A 20,341-nucleotide genomic window follows, 5' to 3' on the forward strand; every position below is an offset into this window, starting at 1 on the left:
CAACCTTTACAATTACAAAAGTAAACAGGCAACAAAGTTGCAATGAACTCTGACTAGCATATTATCTTTCAAAAAAAAAAAACAAAGAGATTGTGCAATGGTTTGATGACTGTTACTTTACACTTTTAACACATAACCTAAAATACAACAAAATCTGTTTCTAAATGTCACTTTAAACTACCAGCATTCACTTAAACTTAACATGTTTTGTGTGTGAAGTAGCTTTTATCATAACCTTAACACAGCTCTAAACAAAATTTCAACAAAATAATGAAGTATCAAGTCACTGAAAAAAAATTGTTCATAACTTCATACTTGAACTTAATGTAATCTCTGAATATAGTTTATATATTTAGTTTCACAAGTTGTAACTCTTAGTATTTATAAATGTATGTGTGTAACTAGTTAACGGCACATAGCGTTTCAAAACTTTAATTATACTAAGTTACCGGAATTTTCAAACATAAGATGTACTTACTATTGAAAGCAATACCCAACAACAACTCAGTTAAGCAATGTTTATTACTAAACTGAAGGCAAACATTCACTTATACACCTCCAAGGTAAGTCGATAACATAATTGAACGGCATAAGCACCATTTATAATGTGTTAATTAAATAAGAAAAAACCACTGTTGGACTATACTCAGAAAATTACTTAAACTATCAAACAAAATTTCTAACTATTAGTTATTATTTAGTTAGTTAACCATAAAAAACAGCTTAGTGCTCTTTGCAATGTGTCACCACTTAGAAAATTGTACAATCAGCGGAGTACATTTCATAAAATTCACAAAATTTCTCAAAATATACTGAAATAACTATATAAAAAAACGTTCGGGCGCCATTTGTAAGGGTGGTAAATTGGGCGGAATAGAAATATACCCGGATACGGAATAATCTACCACCTTACAAAGATTAGAGGAAAAAAAAATAATTTTTACTTACTTGATCTATCTACCTAGTAAAGAATAGAAGCTAGCCGTCGACTCCCTTGTAATGTATATGAGGTGTTATAAATGAAATTTGCTAGATGTTAGACAAAATTGTTTTTAATGTAACTTTTACCGGGGTCGCTTAATACATAGTGATGGCTAATAATGCTTAGTTATTCTAGCTTAATGCCAAGACTTAATTTAGATACATTAGAATGCCTTAGGTAGATAGTACATAAAATCTATGTTTTAAATTTAAGATGCCATTGGCATGGAATAGACAATGACACAGTAAAATTCATAAAATTGTTTCAAAATAAAAGCTCAGTAGTAAAGACAGGGTTCTTACTGTACACATACACTAAGAAGGTTCACTAAACTGTTCCAGGATACAAACATTTGCTTACTTGTAGGTGCGAAGACTGCAATGTAGCTGGACGGCATCGGCCAAGATCCAAAACTCAATTTAACTCGATTCTTCACAACCGAAATGTTTCCTTACAAAGATTTTCACCAAGTCTTATCCATAGAATTAAGTTGCCAACGTGAATGTGCAAAAGAAATAAATACGGAAAACGGAAACTAAAAACGGAAACGCAAACGGAAACCCTATTGAACTCCTGGCCACCAATGGTTTTCAGGAGTCCACCCACAACCCATTATCCTCATTTATTTGGGAAGGTAAAATAACTGGAACATAATTGATGAAACATTGAAATACGTTAGGATGACTAAATTTATAACTATTGTATTTTTCCAGGCGAAGCCATGGGCGAAAAAGAGTGAGATTTTCCTGGAACGAAAAAATTCGTCTTCACATGTTGACTCCAGAAAAATTCTAAATCTCACCAATCGGTGTTGCCAGACGCAACCCGAGTGTGGCCGCTCTCAGTTAGTTTGATCATAAAGCCAATTCATTTTTGAATATTTGCGGAACCTAAGGATATATTATAAGAACCGTTTTGTTAATGACTTAACAATAAACAAATGATATTATGGTTTTATTTAATTATTTTGTTTTATTTTTACGACAATTGACAACGAAGCAAACGCCATCTATTGTGGCTCGAATGAACTCTGAACATCGACCCACGCGTAGTTCTGCACCTTGATGCTAGGTGGCACCAACATACTTTGAACAAAATTGATTTTTATTAAAAGCGAAACGCTAATTAGTAGTTCAAAATTTACAACGTCACAATGAAGATATACTTCATTTGCTGCTGGATTGCCCGAGATTCGCAAAAATACGCTTTGAAACCGAAATACTTTTAGATGACAATATTACACTAGGAACAATAAATAAATTTTTGGAGAATAAAGACAAAAGAGATATATTTTTAAAATTTTGTAAATACATAGCAGAAAAAATAATAAGACAAAACAAATAATCAAGTTATTTATATATGTGCTATAAAACATATAGCACATATATAAAATAAAAATACAAATAATAAATATAAACAAAATAAATATACTATAAATTAGCCACAATACTGTTATTGTGGCCAGTACCTTAACAAATATATAAAATAAAATATAACAATAATTATATATGTATCTTCTTTTTTACAAGCAAAGGCTCTTTACTTCATGTTATAATAACATGAAGTAAAAAGACCAACAATAGAAATAATATATAAAATAAATATTAAACATAAAATATTAAATATATAAATGGAAATAAAATCTTAGATTTTATTTCATTTAAAAATAATTCAAACGTAATACCAAAGACTCTGATCTCCACGTCAGAGGTAAAATAGAGCAATCTATGATTATAAAAAAAAAAAAAAAAAACCTAACCTAACCTAACCTAACCTAACCTAACCTAACCTAACCTAACCTAACCTAACCTAACCTAACCTAACCTAACCTAACCTAACCTAACCTAACCTAACCTAACCTAACCTAACCTAACCTAACCTAACCTAACCTAACCTAACCTAACCTAACCTAACCTAACCTAACCTAACCTAACCTAACCTAACCTAACCTAACCTAACCTAACCTAACCTAACCTAACCTAACCTAACCTAACCTAACCGCACGTAACCTAACCGCACGTAACCTAACCGCACGTAACCTAACCGCACGTAACCTAACCGCACGTAACCTAACCGCACGTAACCTAACCGCACGTAACCTAACCGCACGTAACCTAACCGCACGTAACCTAACCGCACGTAACCTAACCGCACGTAACCTAACCGCACGTAACCTAACCGCACGTAACCAACTTAACTTTGCCGTTTTCTTCTTACATTTTACTTCCAGTCGCCTACACATTATATTGGTTAATTGCATCTCGTTTATTATTTGAGTTTCGGTATACATTTTAATTCTGTTACTTTGTTCATTTACCTGGCTCATACTTTTGAAGTTTTCAGTTATTTCTGTACAGCAGTTTTCCAGAAAGACTAATTATAAATATAATAATTATAAATTGAAAATAGAAGATCTTCGCATGTCAGTTCGAGTAACGAACATAATAAATTGTGCTATAAGATCTTAGTATCTACCAAACGGGAAGTATCCTATAGGATAAATTACAGTATATTTTGCCTACGTGCGTTTTTGCGTGTTTCGTGACACCTTGTAGCTTAATGTAGAACAATAACTAATCATAATATTATTGGTCACTGTGATTTATTCAAATACGACATTTAGAAAATACAGGATTTTGTTCATTTACAGAGACACACGGCAATGGCTGTTGATTTAAGAATAAACAGGAATAATTAAATCATACATTGAAGAAAACTGTGATTTGTTTTGTATTGGCCCGCCTGTTCCGCACGGACCGCACGCTCCGCATGGCCCGGCCGGCCCGCGAGCTCGCTTCGCTGGCGGCGCAGTGTCGGCGCTCGCCGGGTGTTTGTGCGGCGGCGGCGGTCGGTTCGGCGTGTCTGGCGGCTCCTCGCGCCTCCGCCCTCCCGAAAACTTTTTCTGTAATTTTTTTATCGATAACCAAGAATCGGATGTGCAAAATGTAGATGCGGAGGGTGAAGTCTGGACGCCGAACGCGTTCGACGCGGGCACTGGCGGGCTGGGCGCGGGCAGGCAGGGCGCGGGCAGGCAGGGCGCAGGCAGGCAGGGCGCAGGCAGGCAGGGCACGGGCGCCGCGCTGAAGTCGAGCAATACCCGCACGCGGACCGCCTCCGCGGAAGGCGGAACTTTCAGCTCGAGTCCCCCGGCGCCCAGGGCGCTCGCCTCGTTTGCGGCGCCTTCCGGGGCAACCACGCGGCCGCGACCCGCCTCCTCCAGCCGCTCTCTCGCCCGCAATACGACCTCCAGGACACTTTCACCCGATTCCACATCGATCGATTTACTCGTGTCGGGTCGCGAAGGTGGGCAGTTCGCCCCGCGCAGCCCCGTGCTCGTGTGAAACTCGCGCCGGGGGTCGCAGCACGGGGCGCCCTCGCCGCGCGGGCGGCGGCGCAGGCGCTCGGTGACGGACGGCGCGGCGCAGGGCGGCGGCGCAGGCGCGGGCGGCACGGCGCGCGTGCACCGCCCGGCGTCGGCGGCGGGCGCGCTCCGTCGGAACGTCTCCATGATGCGCGTCGCCAGCCCCCCGGACGGCGCTGGACGCTCGGGAGCGGCGGGAGTGGCGGGGCTTGGAGGCGGAGTGCGGTCCACGTCGAGGAAGATCCTCGGGCGATGTGAGCAGGGGTCGAGGTGCGCGCCGCGGCGCAGTTCGCAGCGGTCGAAGGGCTCGACATGCACGGGGCAGGGCGGCGGCGGTGTGCGGCCGGGCCCGCAGCGGCGTGCGGCGGCGGGGGACACAGCGTATGGGCGGCCGTCCGTCGCGCGCAGACACTCGCGCTCGTCGTGCAGGCGGTAGGGCGCGGGCGCGGGCGAAGGCGGCGCGTGGCGCGCCTGCACCTCGTGCTCGTAATGTGCGCGGCGCACGGCGTCGGCGGCGGCGAGGCGCCGCGCAACCGAGTGCAGCTGCTGCCCGCATCGGGCGCGGTGCTCGGTGTCGCGCGGTTGAACGGTGCAGCTATTTGGCTCCTTGGCCTGCAATGATAAGATATCGTATTGACGCGGGTGTTCACGAACTTCTGCATTACATTATGTATTTGACGGCAGGACCGTCGATAATAATTGTAAAAAGATTGCTCATTAACATTACGTCATCGCCCCATCTTTGTTGTGAGACATTAAAAACGAATGCGGCGGTACGAAGCAGATTATTATTCATTTGGCTTCGGCCAGAGGCAGTTCTTCGTGAACACTATGTGTGTCGTATTGTAGGTTTTATTATGCTTAGGTCAGATGCTTAGTGTCACTATCTATCACAGAGGTCAGATGCTTAGTGTCACTATCTATCACAGAGGTCAGATGCTTAGTGTCACTATCTATCACAGAGGTCAGATGCTTAGTGTCACTATCTATCACAGAGGTCAGATGCTTAGTGTCACTATCTATCACAGAGGTCAGATGCTTAGTGTTACTATCTATCACAGAGGTCAGATGCTTAGTGTCACTATCTATCACAGAGGTCAGATGCTTAGTGTCACTATCTATCACAGTCTTACCTAAGTAAAAGTATTAGCACTTCAAGTCTACATTCAAACAGAACTCACCTGTGCGGCGGCGTGCGAGCACGTGCGCGCGCGGGGCGCGGCGGGCGGCGCGCAGGGCGGGTGCGTGCGCGGCGGCGGCGCGCAGCACGTGACGCGCAGGCCGCGCGCGGCGGAGGGCGCGGGGCGGCGGCAGGGCGGGCGAGGCGCGTGGGCGCAGGGCGCGCAGGGCGCCGGCTCGCGCGCCCTGGCCGACGCCGGTCGTCTTATCTGCAAAACTGACGAAGCTGTCTCGGACTCCATCGGCTGTGCCCCGAGCTGCGTGTGCCGATGTACCAGTCGACACTGTGGCCTGAAGAGTGCTGCGATAGCGCCGCGCGGCGCGTGCAGGAGCGCCATGCCGTTTGCCGTTTGCCGTGTGCCGTGTGCCGTGTGCCGTGTGCCGTGTGCCGTGTGCCGTGCGGCGTCGCAATGAGAGCGTCGGGCGCCGCACGACTAGAGGGCCATGCGTCTGCTCGAGATGGTCGTGATAATATGAAATGTTTTGATTGATGTATTATTATATAATAGGTTGGGGAAAAATTTTCTTCGCATTTTTTAAGATAATTCAAAACATATTATATTAGTATAGTTTATTTACATTTAACTAAAGTACGTAGGTACCATTTTGTTCGATAACTTTTTGCCATCTCGTAGGTAGGTAGTATAGTAGTCAGTCAGTCAGTCAGTCAGTCACCTTTTCCTTTTATATATATAATGTGTTTATAAACACTCTTGTGAAATAAAAGATCTTGCGTTGCTCTGTAAAGAGTATTATGTTTTATTAACGCCCTGACATTTTACAAGAACCAAACACATAAGTTGTTAAAGATTATCTTACCTGTAAAGAGAAACAACAATTGAAGCTATTATTTCAGTGTTATTAGGTATTGTTTAAACTTTAAATTCTAATTTTATATTATAATTCGAAATTCACTCGCACAGCTAACGTTTTAATAAAATAACAACCTGACAGTTGACACTTGACAGCTCTCTCGGGTCAATGCGCGGCAGATTCAAATTATGTGATCATAGACATAGATAAGTGATGACATTGACATAGACAAATAAATGAAGAGAAATAAATGGGCTTCCTAAGGTCATTTATATCTCCCCCCCCAGCCGTCGTCAATTCAACACTGGAACCAATTTTGTTATGTGGAATAGGTTTGATTCACACTTCTTATGTCCTGTGTTTATTTTGTAGACTGAGGTTGAAATTTTTTCTAAGACCTCATACGGGCCAATTTTTAACTCATCTAGTTTTTTCCTGTTCAAACGGTTACCATTTTCAACATATACTAAGTCTCCTACTTTTAATTCACATGTTCTCCTGTTCTTGTCAAAGTATTGTTTATTATAATTGTGCGATTTTAAAGTGTTTTCCAATGCGGTTTTTCTATCCTTCAATAAATCATTACGGCTTTTATCTTGTTTCAATTCTTCTGGTAGTATATCAACATTTTTTCCTTCCAATAGATATTTTGGTGAAAATCCTGTTACAGTATGTTCCGTTTCATTATACTTTTTTGTGCATTCATGAGCAATAGTTGTCCAAGCTAATTTATCTTTCCTTTCATTTATCTTACATCTTATTTTATTTGTCAGTGTTTGATTTAATCTTTCATTCAGACCATTAGAAAATGGTGAATTCACTGCAGTAAAGATGATAGGTATATTCTCTTTGTCTAAGAAATTTTTAAAATCCTTTGAATTGATGCCGGGATATTGATCAGATAAAATTAAGCCAATTTTATTTTCACGTGTTACCTTTTGGACCAACCTTATAAAATCATTGGCATTTTGGGTTTTCGAAGTCAAAATATAAGCATATCTCGAAAAGTGGTCTACTAGGAGGTGTAAATATGTCTTTGTAGAACGTGAGCCACCAAATCCACCAATAGTATCTATAGACATTATTTCAAAAGGATAAGTAGCCGGACCTAAGTGAGACATTAGTCCAAAATTATATTTCCCTCTAGATTTGTTTTTTATACAGATTTCACAGTTGTCACAAATTTTTTTGATATTATATGTTAAATTTTTTGCTGTATAGAATGGATTAATTTTCCTTTTCATCTGTTGTATCCCAATATGACAGTACATATAATGTATTTTCTGTATAAATTTTTTACTAAATTCCTCAGTTAGTATTATCTTTTCCCTTTTCCCATCCTTACGATAGTATATGTTATCTTTTAATGTTACTTTATATTTATTCTGGTTTATATCTTGATTCCTTTAGTTTTTTTCACGCCATTAATCGTTTTTAAGTTTGCATTTTCAATTGCAATATTATTGTTATTAGGTTTCAAAGATAGTAATCTAGAATTTATTAAAGAAACGTTTGATCCAGAGTCATAAATCCCTGTTATTTCTAAGGAATCATTTAATAACAATTTAATTTTGATTAATGGCGGGATCACTAGTTTTTTGGATTTATTTCGTTTAATTCTGTTTCTAACTCTGAATTATTAACTGTTTTTATCTGATCTCTTTTTTGTTTATCATTATTTTTGTTTTTAAACCAACACAAAGATTCGGAGTGATACCGGTTGCCTTTGTTTTCTTTCTCACAAATTCTGCATGGTTTGTAACTTCCATCTCGGTCTTTAATTTTATTTTCTAAACCTTTCATTTTTATTCCCGAATTCTTTTTATTCACTAGATGTTCCAAGCCCCTGATATTATTAAACAAATCCTTAGTCTCCTTTAAGCTAGTTCTATTGATTTTGTCTGCAATAAAATTTGGGAGCCCGGTGGCAATTAAATCAATTAACGTGGTATTATCCATTGATTTATTAACTTCTAATAAAAGTTTTTCCTTTTTCAAAGCATATTCCAGTAATGATCCTTGTCTATATTTGAATAGCATTGCATATCTCACTGGCGACCATCCCCTGTCTGCGTAAGTTTCACAGAAGTTTTCCTTCCACGTTGACCATTCCGAGTTTACTGTACATTTTATGAGTCTTGAACTGTACCAATCGAGGCATGAATCTTCTAAGAATAATCTCAAGGCCTCAATTTTCTTAGTGTCTTCTTCTATACCAACACGAATACATTCTGATTCAAAAATAGCCATCCATTGTGATACATTTGACATCTTATTATTGAATTTCTCTAATACAATTTTTTCTGTCAGCTTTTTTATATTGTCGGACTTCGATGAATTCTTTTTTTCAGCAAAATTCTCTAAGATTCTCGTCAAAGCCTCTTCTGAAATTCCAGAAGTAGAGGGCAGTGTCCGCGTTTCTTGTGTTGATTCCTCTAGCAAATATCCTTTAAACTGCATGTTTCCATCTTCATCTATGTAGGTACCACATATCTCTGGTGTTAGTGTAAACCAAACTTGTCTTCTATCATTTCTCTTTTGTAGTGTGGTTTTTACTTTTTGAAATGTTTGAGTTTTTATCAATGTGTCGTGCAGTTTTGCTGGTTGGAATTCTTCCGGCATTAAGAAGGTACGATTATTATTAGTTATTGATGTTAAGCAGATGACATTTGATTTCGGATCATCCATCGATTTTTTTACAACAAATTCCAATCTTAACTTCTCCATGTTCTTGCAAAAAATAGCTATAGAATTGTTGTTTTATAATGTGTTTATAAACACTCTTGTGAAATAAAAGATCTTGCGTTGCTCTGTAAAGAGTATTATGTTTTATTAACGCCCTGACATTTTACAAGAACCAAACACATAAGTTGTTAAAGATTATCTTACCTGTAAAGAGAAACAACAATTGAAGCTATTATTTCAGTGTTATTAGGTATTGTTTAAACTTTAAATTCTAATTTTATATTATAATTCGAAATTCACTCGCACAGCTAACGTTTTAATAAAATAACAACCTGACAGTTGACACTTGACAGCTCTCTCGGGTCAATGCGCGGCAGATTCAAATTATGTGATCATAGACATAGATAAGTGATGACATTGACATAGACAAATAAATGAAGAGAAATAAATGGGCTTCCTAAGGTCATTTATATATATTTAGACTAGCTGATGCCCGCGACTTCATCCGCGTGGATTTAGGTTTTTAAATTAAAATAGCACAAATAGGTTCCTTTTCTTTTATTACTCGGGTTTCACACAGCACACAGATTTTATTACTCGGGTTTCACACAGCACACAGATTTTATTACTCGGGTTTCACACAGCACACAGATTTTATTACTCGGGTTTCACACAGCACACAGATTTTATTACTCGGGTTTCACACAGCACAAAGATTTTATTACTCGGGTTTCACACAGCACACCGATTTTATTACTCGGGTTTCACACAGCACTCAGATTTTATTACTCGGGTTTCACACAGCACTCAGATTTTATTACTCGGGTTTCACACAGCACTCAGATTTTATTACTCGGGTTTCACACAGCACTCAGATTTTATTACTCGGGTTTCACACAGCACACAGATTTTATTACTCGGGTTTCACACAGCACTCAGATTTTATTACTCGGGTTTCACACAGCACTCAGATTTTATTACTCGGGTTTCACACAGCACACTGATTTTACAAGACGGGAAAAAATGTTCTAGAAAATTATAATACGATTTTCCAACCACACAATTTTTTGACATTTGAATAACATTTTTTTCACTTCTTTTTTAACTGCCCATAACATAATATAATATAATTATAGATTCAGTCCGACATAATAATATGGTATAGTTCAAATTACCATAATATGAGCTAAATATTTATTTCGATAGTTATTTCGAAATTACAGACAGACACTTCAATTTTATTTATTAGTATAGATATAGATAAAGATGTAAGTAAACTAAGAGCTAGCGCGCACCACAGAGAATTTCCGTACTTTTTCCCCGCATTTGTGAACTATAGAACTACATACAAGCACGCGCACTGCGGAACTAACTCCGCAACGGATTTTTACGGAATTTAAAACGCACCGCAACTCGCCGCACCGCAACTCGCCGCACCGCAACTCGCCGCACCGCAACTCGCCGCACCGCAACTCGCCGCAACGTGCGCGTGGTGCGCGCTAACACTTACACGTTGCAAAATAAACAATAATATTATATTTGTACCTTTTTACAATAGGAATTGCGAATGTCTCTCCTCACGCGTCAGAGGTTTGCCACACCTGCGGACATGACACGCAACTAAGTATGATAGCACTGTCACGCAGACGTCGTGCAGCGTGCGTCCGAGCGCGGGCCTCCGCCGCCTCGTCCGGCCGACACCGATACTGTCCCCTCGGCCCGCGCGCGTCTGCTGCTCACGCAGACGTCGTGCAGCGTGCGTCCGAGCGCGGGCCTCCGCCGCCTCGTCCGGCCGACACCGATACTGTCCCCTCGGCCCGCGCGCGTCTGCTGCTCACGCAGACGTCGTGCAGCGCACACACACTACATACTTGCAGCTCGTCGGTGGTGAGCAGCAGCAGCGAGTGCGGAGCGCGCGGCGGGCGCGGCAGCAGCAGCGCGGCGTGCGCGGGCGCGGCGGCGTGCAGCGCGGGCGCGGGCAGCGCGGCGCGCGCCGTCCACACGCACGCGCGCGTCGCACCGCTCCCCGGGGGGCTGCACACACACACACACACACACACTACATTCTAAGATAGTAATTTAAGGCTATCTTGGCCCAGGTTTCAAAATTTAGATTGTATAGGAACGTTAGTTCATTATAATTCAATGGTAGGTATAGTATAAAATTATATATTTTAGTGACAAAATGAGCGGACAATTTTACCTACCGATTATTTCTCTTTTCGTAGCGAATCTCTACATAGTATAAAATAAAGTCGCCTCCCGCGTCTGTGTGTATGTGTGTATGTATGTATGTATGTATGTATGTATGTATGTATGTATGTATGTATGTATGTATGTATGTATGTATGTATGTATGTATGTATGTATGAACGCGTAGATCTTTTAAACTACGCAACGGATTTTAATGCGGTTTTCACTAATAGATAGAATGATTCAAGAGGAAGGTTTATTGGTATAGTTTAATTCTCAAAAAATTAGAGATCCCTAGGGAAATTGAAATAATGTGAATTAGGTCGGAAAAAGTCCTCTCATTTGAGAGTTTCCGAGACGTGCGCTGCCTAAATGGTCAAAGTTACACCAAAACAATGTATGGTGAAATTGTTTCTCTTAAAAAATTCTATAAAAAAGTGCACAATAGCATACATGTGTCTGTTAAGGTTGGCTCACAATACTCGATTTTATGATTTTCAAATGTGATCTGAAACAAAGCCTTACTTTCGAGGGTGTTTTTACTGACATACTAATAATCTTATCAAAATAAAATTATTGATCATCTGCGATATTCAATTTAGACCAAATTTGCCTTTTACATCATTTTTAATTTAGAATAATATTGTACATGTACATCATGTACCTACTCTTTCACTAAGAAAATTCCTTTTAGACAAAGTGACGTCATCACGGCTCATGAACTTTACAAGATGGCGGGCAGCGTTTTCGCGGTGAAATTAGAAATGCATTTAAATGCGTTTTTATTGCGCTTAAATTTTTTGGTGACTTATTATGACGCGCAGCAGCGGCCGCAGCGCCGGCAGCGACGCGCAGCACGCGCCGCGCGCGCTCCAAGTGAGATACGTTACGTTATGAAGTAGTCGTCGTCGACGGCGGGGGTCACGTAGTGCGGCGACAGCGCGTCGCGTGGGTCGGGCGGCGGCGGCGCCACGCGTAGCAGCGGCCGCAGCGCCGGCAGCGACGCGCAGCACGCGCCGCGCGCGCTCCAAGTGAGATACGTTACGTTATGAAGTAGTCGTCGTCGACGGCGGGGGTCACGTAGTGCGGCGACAGCGCGTCGCGTGGGTCGGGCGGCGGCGGCGCCACGCGTAGCAGCGGCCGCAGCGCCGGCAGCGACGCGCAGCACGCGCCGCGCGCGCTCCAAGTGAGATACGTTACGTTATGAAGTAGTCGTCGTCGACGGCGGGGGTCACGTAGTGCGGCGACAGCGCGTCGCGTGGGTCGGGCGGCGGCGGCGCCACGCGTAGCAGCGGCCGCAGCGCCGGCAGCGACGCGCAGCACGCGCCGCGCGCGCTCCAAGTGAGATACGTTACGTTATGAAGTAGTCGTCGTCGACGGCGGGGGTCACGTAGTGCGGCGACGGCGCGTCGCGTGGGTCGGGCGGCGGCGGCGCCACGCGTAGCAGCGGCCGCAGCGCCGGCAGCGACGCGCAGCACGCGCCGCGCGCGCTCCAAGTGAGATACGTTACGTTATGAAGTAGTCGTCGTCGACGGCGGGGGTCACGTAGTGCGGCGACAGCGCGTCGCGTGGGTCGGGCGGCGGCGGCGCCACGCGTAGCAGCGGCCGCAGCGCCGGCAGCGACGCGCAGCACGCGCCGCGCGCGCTCCAAGTGAGATACGTTACGTTATGAAGTAGTCGTCGTCGACGGCGGGGGTCACGTAGTGCGGCGACAGCGCGTCGCGTGGGTCGGGCGGCGGCGGCGCCACGCGTAGCAGCGGCCGCAGCGCCGGCAGCGACGCGCAGCACGCGCCGCGCGCGCTCCAAGTGAGATACGTTACGTTATGAAGTAGTCGTCGTCGACGGCGGGGGTCACGTAGTGCGGCGACAGCGCGTCGCGTGGGTCGGGCGGCGGCGGCGCCACGCGTAGCAGCGGCCGCAGCGCCGGCAGCGACGCGCAGCACGCGCCGCGCGCGCTCCAAGTGAGATACGTTACGTTATGAAGTAGTCGTCGTCGACGGCGGGGGTCACGTAGTGCGGCGACGGCGCGTCGCGTGGGTCGGGCGGCGGCGGCGCCACGCGTAGCAGCGGCCGCAGCGCCGGCAGCGACGCGCAGCACGCGCCGCGCGCGCTCCAAGTGAGATACGTTACGTTATGAAGTAGTCGTCGTCGACGGCGGGGGTCACGTAGTGCGGCGACAGCGCGTCGCGTGGGTCGGGCGGCGGCGGCGCCACGCGTAGCAGCGGCCGCAGCGCCGGCAGCGACGCGCAGCACGCGCCGCGCGCGCTCCAAGTGAGATACGTTACGTTATGAAGTAGTCGTCGTCGACGGCGGGGGTCACGTAGTGCGGCGACGGCGCGTCGCGTGGGTCGGGCGGCGGCGGCGCCACGCGTAGCAGCGGCCGCAGCGCCGGCAGCGACGCGCAGCACGCGCCGCGCGCGCTCCAAGTGAGATACGTTACGTTATGAAGTAGTCGTCGTCGACGGCGGGGGTCACGTAGTGCGGCGACAGCGCGTCGCGTGGGTCGGGCGGCGGCGGCGCCACGCGTAGCAGCGGCCGCAGCGCCGGCAGCGACGCGCAGCACGCGCCGCGCGCGCTCCAAGTGAGATACGTTACGTTATGAAGTAGTCGTCGTCGACGGCGGGGGTCACGTAGTGCGGCGACAGCGCGTCGCGTGGGTCGGGCGGCGGCGGCGCCACGCGTAGCAGCGGCCGCAGCGCCGGCAGCGACGCGCAGCACGCGCCGCGCGCGCTCCAAGTGAGATACGTTACGTTATGAAGTAGTCGTCGTCGACGGCGGGGGTCACGTAGTGCGGCGACAGCGCGTCGCGTGGGTCGGGCGGCGGCGGCGCCACGCGTAGCAGCGGCCGCAGCGCCGGCAGCGACGCGCAGCACGCGCCGCGCGCGCTCCAAGTGAGATACGTTACGTTATGAAGTAGTCGTCGTCGACGGAGGGGGTCACGTAGTGCGGCGACAGCGCGTCGCGTGGGTCGGGCGGCGGCGGCGCCACGCGTAGCAGCGGCCGCAGCGCCGGCAGCGACGCGCAGCACGCGCCGCGCGCGCTCCAAGTGAGATACGTTACGTTATGAAGTAGTCGTCGTCGACGGCGGGGGTCACGTAGTGCGGCGACGGCGCGTCGCGTGGGTCGGGCGGCGGCGGCGCCACGCGTAGCAGCGGCCGCAGCGCCGGCAGCGACGCGCAGCACGCGCCGCGCGCGCTCCAAGTGAGATACGTTACGTTATGAAGTAGTCGTCGTCGACGGCGGGGGTCACGTAGTGCGGCGACGGCGCGTCGCGTGGGTCGGGCGGCGGCGGCGCCACGCGTAGCAGCGGCCGCAGCGCCGGCAGCGACGCGCAGCACGCGCCGCGCGCGCTCCAAGTGAGATACGTTACGTTATGAAGTAGTCGTCGTCGACGGCGGGGGTCACGTAGTGCGGCGACAGCGCGTCGCGTGGGTCGGGCGGCGGCGGCGCCACGCGTAGCAGCGGCCGCAGCGCCGGCAGCGACGCGCAGCACGCACCGCCCGCGGTCGTCGCCCACACGCACCGCCCACTGCACAGACCGACGGACGAACAAGAGATAATGTGCGCGCATTACACTTCTTCCGGGCTTCAGAGGTGGACTCTTAAATCATAAATCAGACTGCAGTCCGCGGTCCGCCATTGACGGTTATATTTTTTGAAATTGAAATAATATGCTTTCAGCTATGTTTCAACATCATCATCAATCCAAAAATCTACTTCAACATAACTAAACTAACTAACTAACTAAATAACTAAATAAATGTTAATATGTAGTTACTTAGGATGGAGCACGATGCCGTATATCTGGTGGTGCAGAGCGCAGCGGCGCGCGGGCGGCGTGCACAGCGCGCGCACGGCGGCCTCGTCGGGCGGCGGCGCGGCGGGCGCGGGCGGGCGCGCGCGCTGCTCGGCGCAGCGCCGCACGCGCGCGGCCAGCGCCTCGCCCCGCGCGCAGCGGCGGCAGCGGCGCGGCGGCGGGCAGCGGCCACAGCTGCAGCGCCGTGGCCGCGCCGCGCCGCCCGCCCGCGCAGCCGCCCGCCGCCAGCAGCCAGCGCCGCCGCGCGCCCGCGCCCCTCGCCTGCACACACCACATAGTCATTGAGCTACAACTATAAGCTAGTGTCAAGACCTTGACGTCCTAATGTCCCTGGTTCGATGTCGTCTGAGCCGCACCTTTTGTGTTATTCGCTTTAACGGTGAAGATAAACATCGCGGGGAAACATACGTGCCTGAGAGTCGTCCATGATGTCGTCCGACGTGTGAGAAGTCAGCGCATCTGCTCCAGCCATCATCATCATCATCGTGGTGGATTACAGAACACCCAACTGCTAACGCTCAAACTGCTAGGTTTATTAAAATTTTGCATTATAGATTCTCTTTGCCATTTTCTGACTACTAAATTTTTTTAAAAATTCCAAGAGCCAAGCTGTGACTGACCCGCACTAATTTTTTTTTTTTTTAACAAAATGAAAAGTGAACAATTTACACCACACTTTTAGACCAAAGCACTAGATAAAAAGCCGAGACTGGTGTTGGCAGTTTGCAGCCCAAATAGACCGTAGTCTGTGCTAGGGCTGACAAAGTTCATCGACCTCTCACAAACATTCATATAAACCTATATAATTTTTAATAACCCCATTTAATGACCCCAAACTGACATCTCGCATCGTAAACACTCAACAGAAGTAGTATAATGCTATCAGCAGCAGCACTGACCGGGCGCAGCGCGCGCCAGTAGGCCGCTCCCGGCTCCCGGCAACTCGTCCACGACTCGTCCTCGTCCTCGTACTCGCCCTCGTACTCGCCTTCTCTCTCCGGCCGCTCCTCTCCCTCATCGGGCACGTCCGCCACGAGCATGTGGCTGTGGACAACCACACATTAGTAAATTCAGTACGTTACTGCCCATCACTTTAGTGAAAGCCGTAAAATCCTCACGATATATTTGCAGCGGCTTCGTTGTACACGCGCAGCAGCGGCGCCGTCACGCCCGCGTGCTCCGACTGCGTCTCCTGCGCACAGACACACACCGGTCACACACTGTACACGCGCAGCAGCGGCGCCGTCACGCCCGCGTGCTCCGACTGCGTCTCCTGCGCACAGACACACACCGGTCACACACTGTACACGCGCAGCAGCGGCGCCGTCACGCCCGCGTGCTCCGACTGCGTCTCCTGCGCACAGACACACACCGGTCACACACTGTACACGCGCAGCAGCGGCGCCGTCACGCCCGCGTGCTCCGACTGCGTCTCCTGCGCACAGACACACACCGGTCACACACTGTACACGCGCAGCAGCGGCGCCGTCACGCCCGCGTGCTCCGACTGCGTCTCCTGCGCACAGACACACACCGGTCACACACTGTACACGCGCAGCAGCGGCGCCGTCACGCCCGCGTGCTCCGACTGCGTCTCCTGCGCACAGACACACACCGGTCACACACTGTACACGCGCAGCAGCGGCGCCGTCACGCCCGCGTGCTCCGACTGCGTCTCCTGCGCACAGACACACACCGGTCACACACTGTACACGCGCAGCAGCGGCGCCGTCACGCCCGCGTGCTCCGACTGCGTCTCCTGCGCACAGACACACACCGGTCACACACTGTACACGCGCAGCAGCGGCGCCGTCACGCCCGCGTGCTCCGACTGCGTCTCCTGCGCACAGACACACACCGGTCACACACTGTACACGCGCAGCAGCGGCGCCGTCACGCCCGCGTGCTCCGACTGCGTCTCCTGCGCACAGACACACACCGGTCACACACTGTACACGCGCAGCAGCGGCGCCGTCACGCCCGCGTGCTCCGACTGCGTCTCCTGCGCACAGACACACACCGGTCACACACTGTACACGCGCAGCAGCGGCGCCGTCACGCCCGCGTGCTCCGACTGCGTCTCCTGCGCACAGACACACACCGGTCACACACTGTACACGCGCAGCAGCGGCGCCGTCACGCCCGCGTGCTCCGACTGCGTCTCCTGCGCACAGACACACACCGGTCACACACTGTACACGCGCAGCAGCGGCGCCGTCACGCCCGCGTGCTCCGACTGCGTCTCCTGCGCACAGACACACACCGGTCACACACTGCACACGCGCAGCAGCGGCGCCGTCACGCCCGCGTGCTCCGACTGCGTCTCCTGCGCACAGACACACACCGGTCACACACTGTACACGCGCAGCAGCGGCGCCGTCACGCCCGCGTGCTCCGACTGCGTCTCCTGCGCACAGACACACACCGGTCACACACTGTACACGCGCAGCAGCGGCGCCGTCACGCCCGCGTGCTCCGACTGCGTCTCCTGCGCACAGACACACACCGGTCACACACTGTACACGCGCAGCAGCGGCGCCGTCACGCCCGCGTGCTCCGGCCGCGTCTCCTGCGCACAGACACACACCGGTCACACACTGTACACGCGCAGCAGCGGCGCCGTCACGCCCGCGTGCTCCGACTGCGTCTCCTGCGCACAGACACACACCGGTCACACACTGCACACGCGCAGCAGCGGCGCCGTCACGCCCGCGTGCTCCGACTGCGTCTCCTGCGCACAGACACACACCGGTCACACACTGTACACGCGCAGCAGCGGCGCCGTCACGCCCGCGTGCTCCGACTGCGTCTCCTGCGCACAGACACACACCGGTCACACACTGTACACGCGCAGCAGCGGCGCCGTCACGCCCGCGTGCTCCGACTGCGTCTCCTGCGCACAGACACACACCGGTCACACACTGCACACGCGCAGCAGCGGCGCCGTCACGCCCGCGTGCTCCGACTGCGTCTCCTGCGCACAGACACACACCGGTCACACACTGTACACGCGCAGCAGCGGCGCCGTCACGCCCGCGTGCTCCGACTGCGTCTCCTGCGCACAGACACACACCGGTCACACACTGCACACGCGCAGCAGCAGAATGAGGAGATTGTGGTCACCTGGTCGGCGGCGTTGAGCCACACCGTGGTGGCGGCGGTGCCGGGCGCCAGCAGGTGAAGCTGCAGCGACAGGAAGGCCGCGTCGCCGAGCCAGCACGCGTGCGCGCCGCCGCCGCGGCACAGCACGCGCGCGCGCCACGCCTCTGCAACACGAGCGGTGCGTCAGCACGTGCGCAAGGGGGGCTGCGCGACGTCGGGGCGGGCGTACCGTCGAACTCGAGGAGCAGGATCTCGTGGCGGTCGACGAGCGCGAGCGGCGCGGCCAGCAGCAGCGCGCGGCGGCGCGGCGCCCACTGCGCCTGCGCCACGTCGCGCCACTCCGCGCTCGGCGTGCCGCTCCAGCGCAGGCTCCACTCCGCGCCGCCGCCACCGGCCGAACGAATCCTCTCGTAAACCTGAAATCGCATTATCGACGTTACGTGTTCCTTTTGCACTAGTGACATCGTGAACGAGAAGAGCACTCGCCGTGAGCCGCGCGTCCTCGTCGACGAGCGCCACGCAGTCGCCGCCCGCGCCGAGCGCCGCGCAGCGCAGCGCCGCGCCCGCGCCGCGCGCCGCCAGCCGCGCGCGCAGCGTCCAGCGCCGCCGCGACAGTCGGTACTCCTCGCGCCACCACCACTCCCCGGACTCTGTACATAATATACTTCGTTACAATACAATTAGGGGTACTTTAGCCTTTTTTGAAAAGTGTTTTAATTTGATCCTAAAGTGATAATAACCCACCAAAAAATTTACAAAAATTTTATTCGATCGATAAGTGCAATAAAAACGCATTTAAATTTTGCATTTCTAATTTCACCGCGAAAACGCTGCCCGCCATCTTGTAAAGTTCATGAGCCGTGATGACGTCACTTTGTCTAAAAGGAATTTTCTTAGTGAAAGAGTACATGAAGTACATATTTTTTGCAATTTAAAATGAGTAGGTAACTTGTCTTTTCATTCGTATGCAATGTGCCTGCATGTGGGAATACCAGTGTAAAAACACCGAACAAGTTGTGGATTCAAGTTGTGCTAACACATAAAAGTAGGAGAAAAACTCGGTTTAATATTGCGAGAATAGTATGAGAGTAAATATAATGTATGGAGCTACCTAGTATATGGTCTACGAACCGGTTGTCCATGACTGCAATAAATGAAATGTACTGTATGGGAACGGGAGTCATTATTTATTTGTGAATCTCAATTGTATTATACCTACTAAGTATTTGAAACGAAAACAATGTAATAAAAACCGGCCAAGTGCGAGTCAGGCTCGCGTAACGAGGGTTCCGTAATTCAGTCGTATTTTTTCGACATTTTGCATGATAACTCAAAAACTATGATGCATAAAAATAAATAAAAATCAGTTTTAGAATGCACAGGTGAAGACCTTTCATAACAATAATTATGATACCCCACTTGACATAGTTATCTTACTTCGAAAATTGAAAATACTTTTCATATTTTTAGGGTTCCGTATCTCAAAAGGAAAAACGGAACCCTTATAGGATCACTTTGTTGTCTGTCTGTCTGTCTGTCTGTCTGTCTGTCTGTCTGTCTGTCAAGAAACCTACAGGGTACTTCCCGTTGACCTAGAATCATGAAATTTGGCAGGTAGGTGGGTCTTATAGCTGGCTTTAGGGAAAAATTTGAAAACCGTGAATTTGTGGTCACATCACCAATAAGTCTATAAAAAAATGTTCGACATGTAAAGTAAGCGTGTCGTTACCGCTCGTGGCTTGGGCGAGAGCGCGCAGCGCGCGCGGCGCGGCGCGCGGGCGTAGCGCGCGGCGCCACAGCGCGTCGTCGAGCGAGGCGCGGCGCCACGCGCGGCACACGGCGCCGCAGCGCCACAGCTCGCGCGGCGCGAGGTGCGCGAACACGCAGCGCAGCACGGCGCCGCTCCACTCCGCGTCGTGGCGCGCCATCGCTCCGCGCGCGCGGCTCCGGGCTCGGCGGCCGAGTGTCGCGTCTGCACCGAGCGGCGTGCTCGGCGCGCTCGGCGTGCTCGGAGGTGCTCGGAGCTATTATTAGCCGCGCTTCGGAGAGCCGAATCTCTTGAGCCGCGAGCGTGGCCGTGACGTCACAGACATGATACATAATTGTATTTGTGTTGTAAAAATAAACTAAGGGACTAACTCCCTGTCACTATACAGTGATGTTGTTTTACCTTTGATTTCTAGTTTCTGTTATTATGCTCGCCCGACTT

The 20,341-nt window shown here is 49.8% G+C and overlaps 2 protein-coding genes across 2 annotated transcripts in view; both read right to left on the reverse strand.

The window, feature by feature from the left end:
* Positions 1-3,565: 3,565 nt before the first annotated feature.
* Positions 3,566-20,341, reverse strand: part of LOC117982741 (uncharacterized) — a 29,306-nt gene continuing 12,530 nt past the window's right edge. The window contains exons 6-21 of the mRNA XM_069501960.1: positions 18,619-18,782; positions 18,362-18,548; positions 18,154-18,296; positions 16,149-16,222; positions 15,930-16,074; positions 14,429-14,742; positions 14,119-14,253; positions 13,809-13,943; positions 13,499-13,633; positions 13,189-13,323; positions 12,879-13,013; positions 12,569-12,703; positions 12,259-12,393; positions 10,892-11,054; positions 5,525-5,956; positions 3,566-4,955 (exon numbers count right to left, since the gene is read on the reverse strand). Of these exons, the coding sequence (XP_069358061.1) occupies positions 3,657-4,955; positions 5,525-5,956; positions 10,892-11,054; positions 12,259-12,393; positions 12,569-12,703; positions 12,879-13,013; positions 13,189-13,323; positions 13,499-13,633; positions 13,809-13,943; positions 14,119-14,253; positions 14,429-14,742; positions 15,930-16,074; positions 16,149-16,222; positions 18,154-18,296; positions 18,362-18,548; positions 18,619-18,782 (3,866 nt within the window). The 3' untranslated portion in view covers positions 3,566-3,656. The remainder of the gene's footprint in view (positions 4,956-5,524; positions 5,957-10,891; positions 11,055-12,258; positions 12,394-12,568; positions 12,704-12,878; positions 13,014-13,188; positions 13,324-13,498; positions 13,634-13,808; positions 13,944-14,118; positions 14,254-14,428; positions 14,743-15,929; positions 16,075-16,148; positions 16,223-18,153; positions 18,297-18,361; positions 18,549-18,618; positions 18,783-20,341) is intronic.
* LOC117982743 (uncharacterized) lies at positions 7,742-9,260 on the reverse strand. The gene is made up of 2 exons (XM_069500842.1): positions 9,225-9,260; positions 7,742-9,145 (listed from the first exon to the last, which is right to left on the reverse strand). The coding sequence occupies exon 2, from the start codon at positions 9,060-9,062 to the stop codon at positions 7,926-7,928; it is 1,137 nt and encodes a 378-aa protein (XP_069356943.1). The 5' UTR covers positions 9,063-9,145; positions 9,225-9,260; the 3' UTR covers positions 7,742-7,925.

The sequence above is a fragment of the Maniola hyperantus genome, chromosome 1 (assembly GCF_902806685.2).
Source record: "Maniola hyperantus chromosome 1, iAphHyp1.2, whole genome shotgun sequence".
NCBI classification, from domain to species: domain Eukaryota; kingdom Metazoa; phylum Arthropoda; class Insecta; order Lepidoptera; family Nymphalidae; genus Maniola; species Maniola hyperantus.

Coding starts and splice junctions, on each gene's coding strand:
- LOC117982743 (XM_069500842.1), bottom strand. CDS start 9,062: ATGGAGAAGTTAAGATTGGAATTTGTTGTAAAAAAATCGATGGATGAT.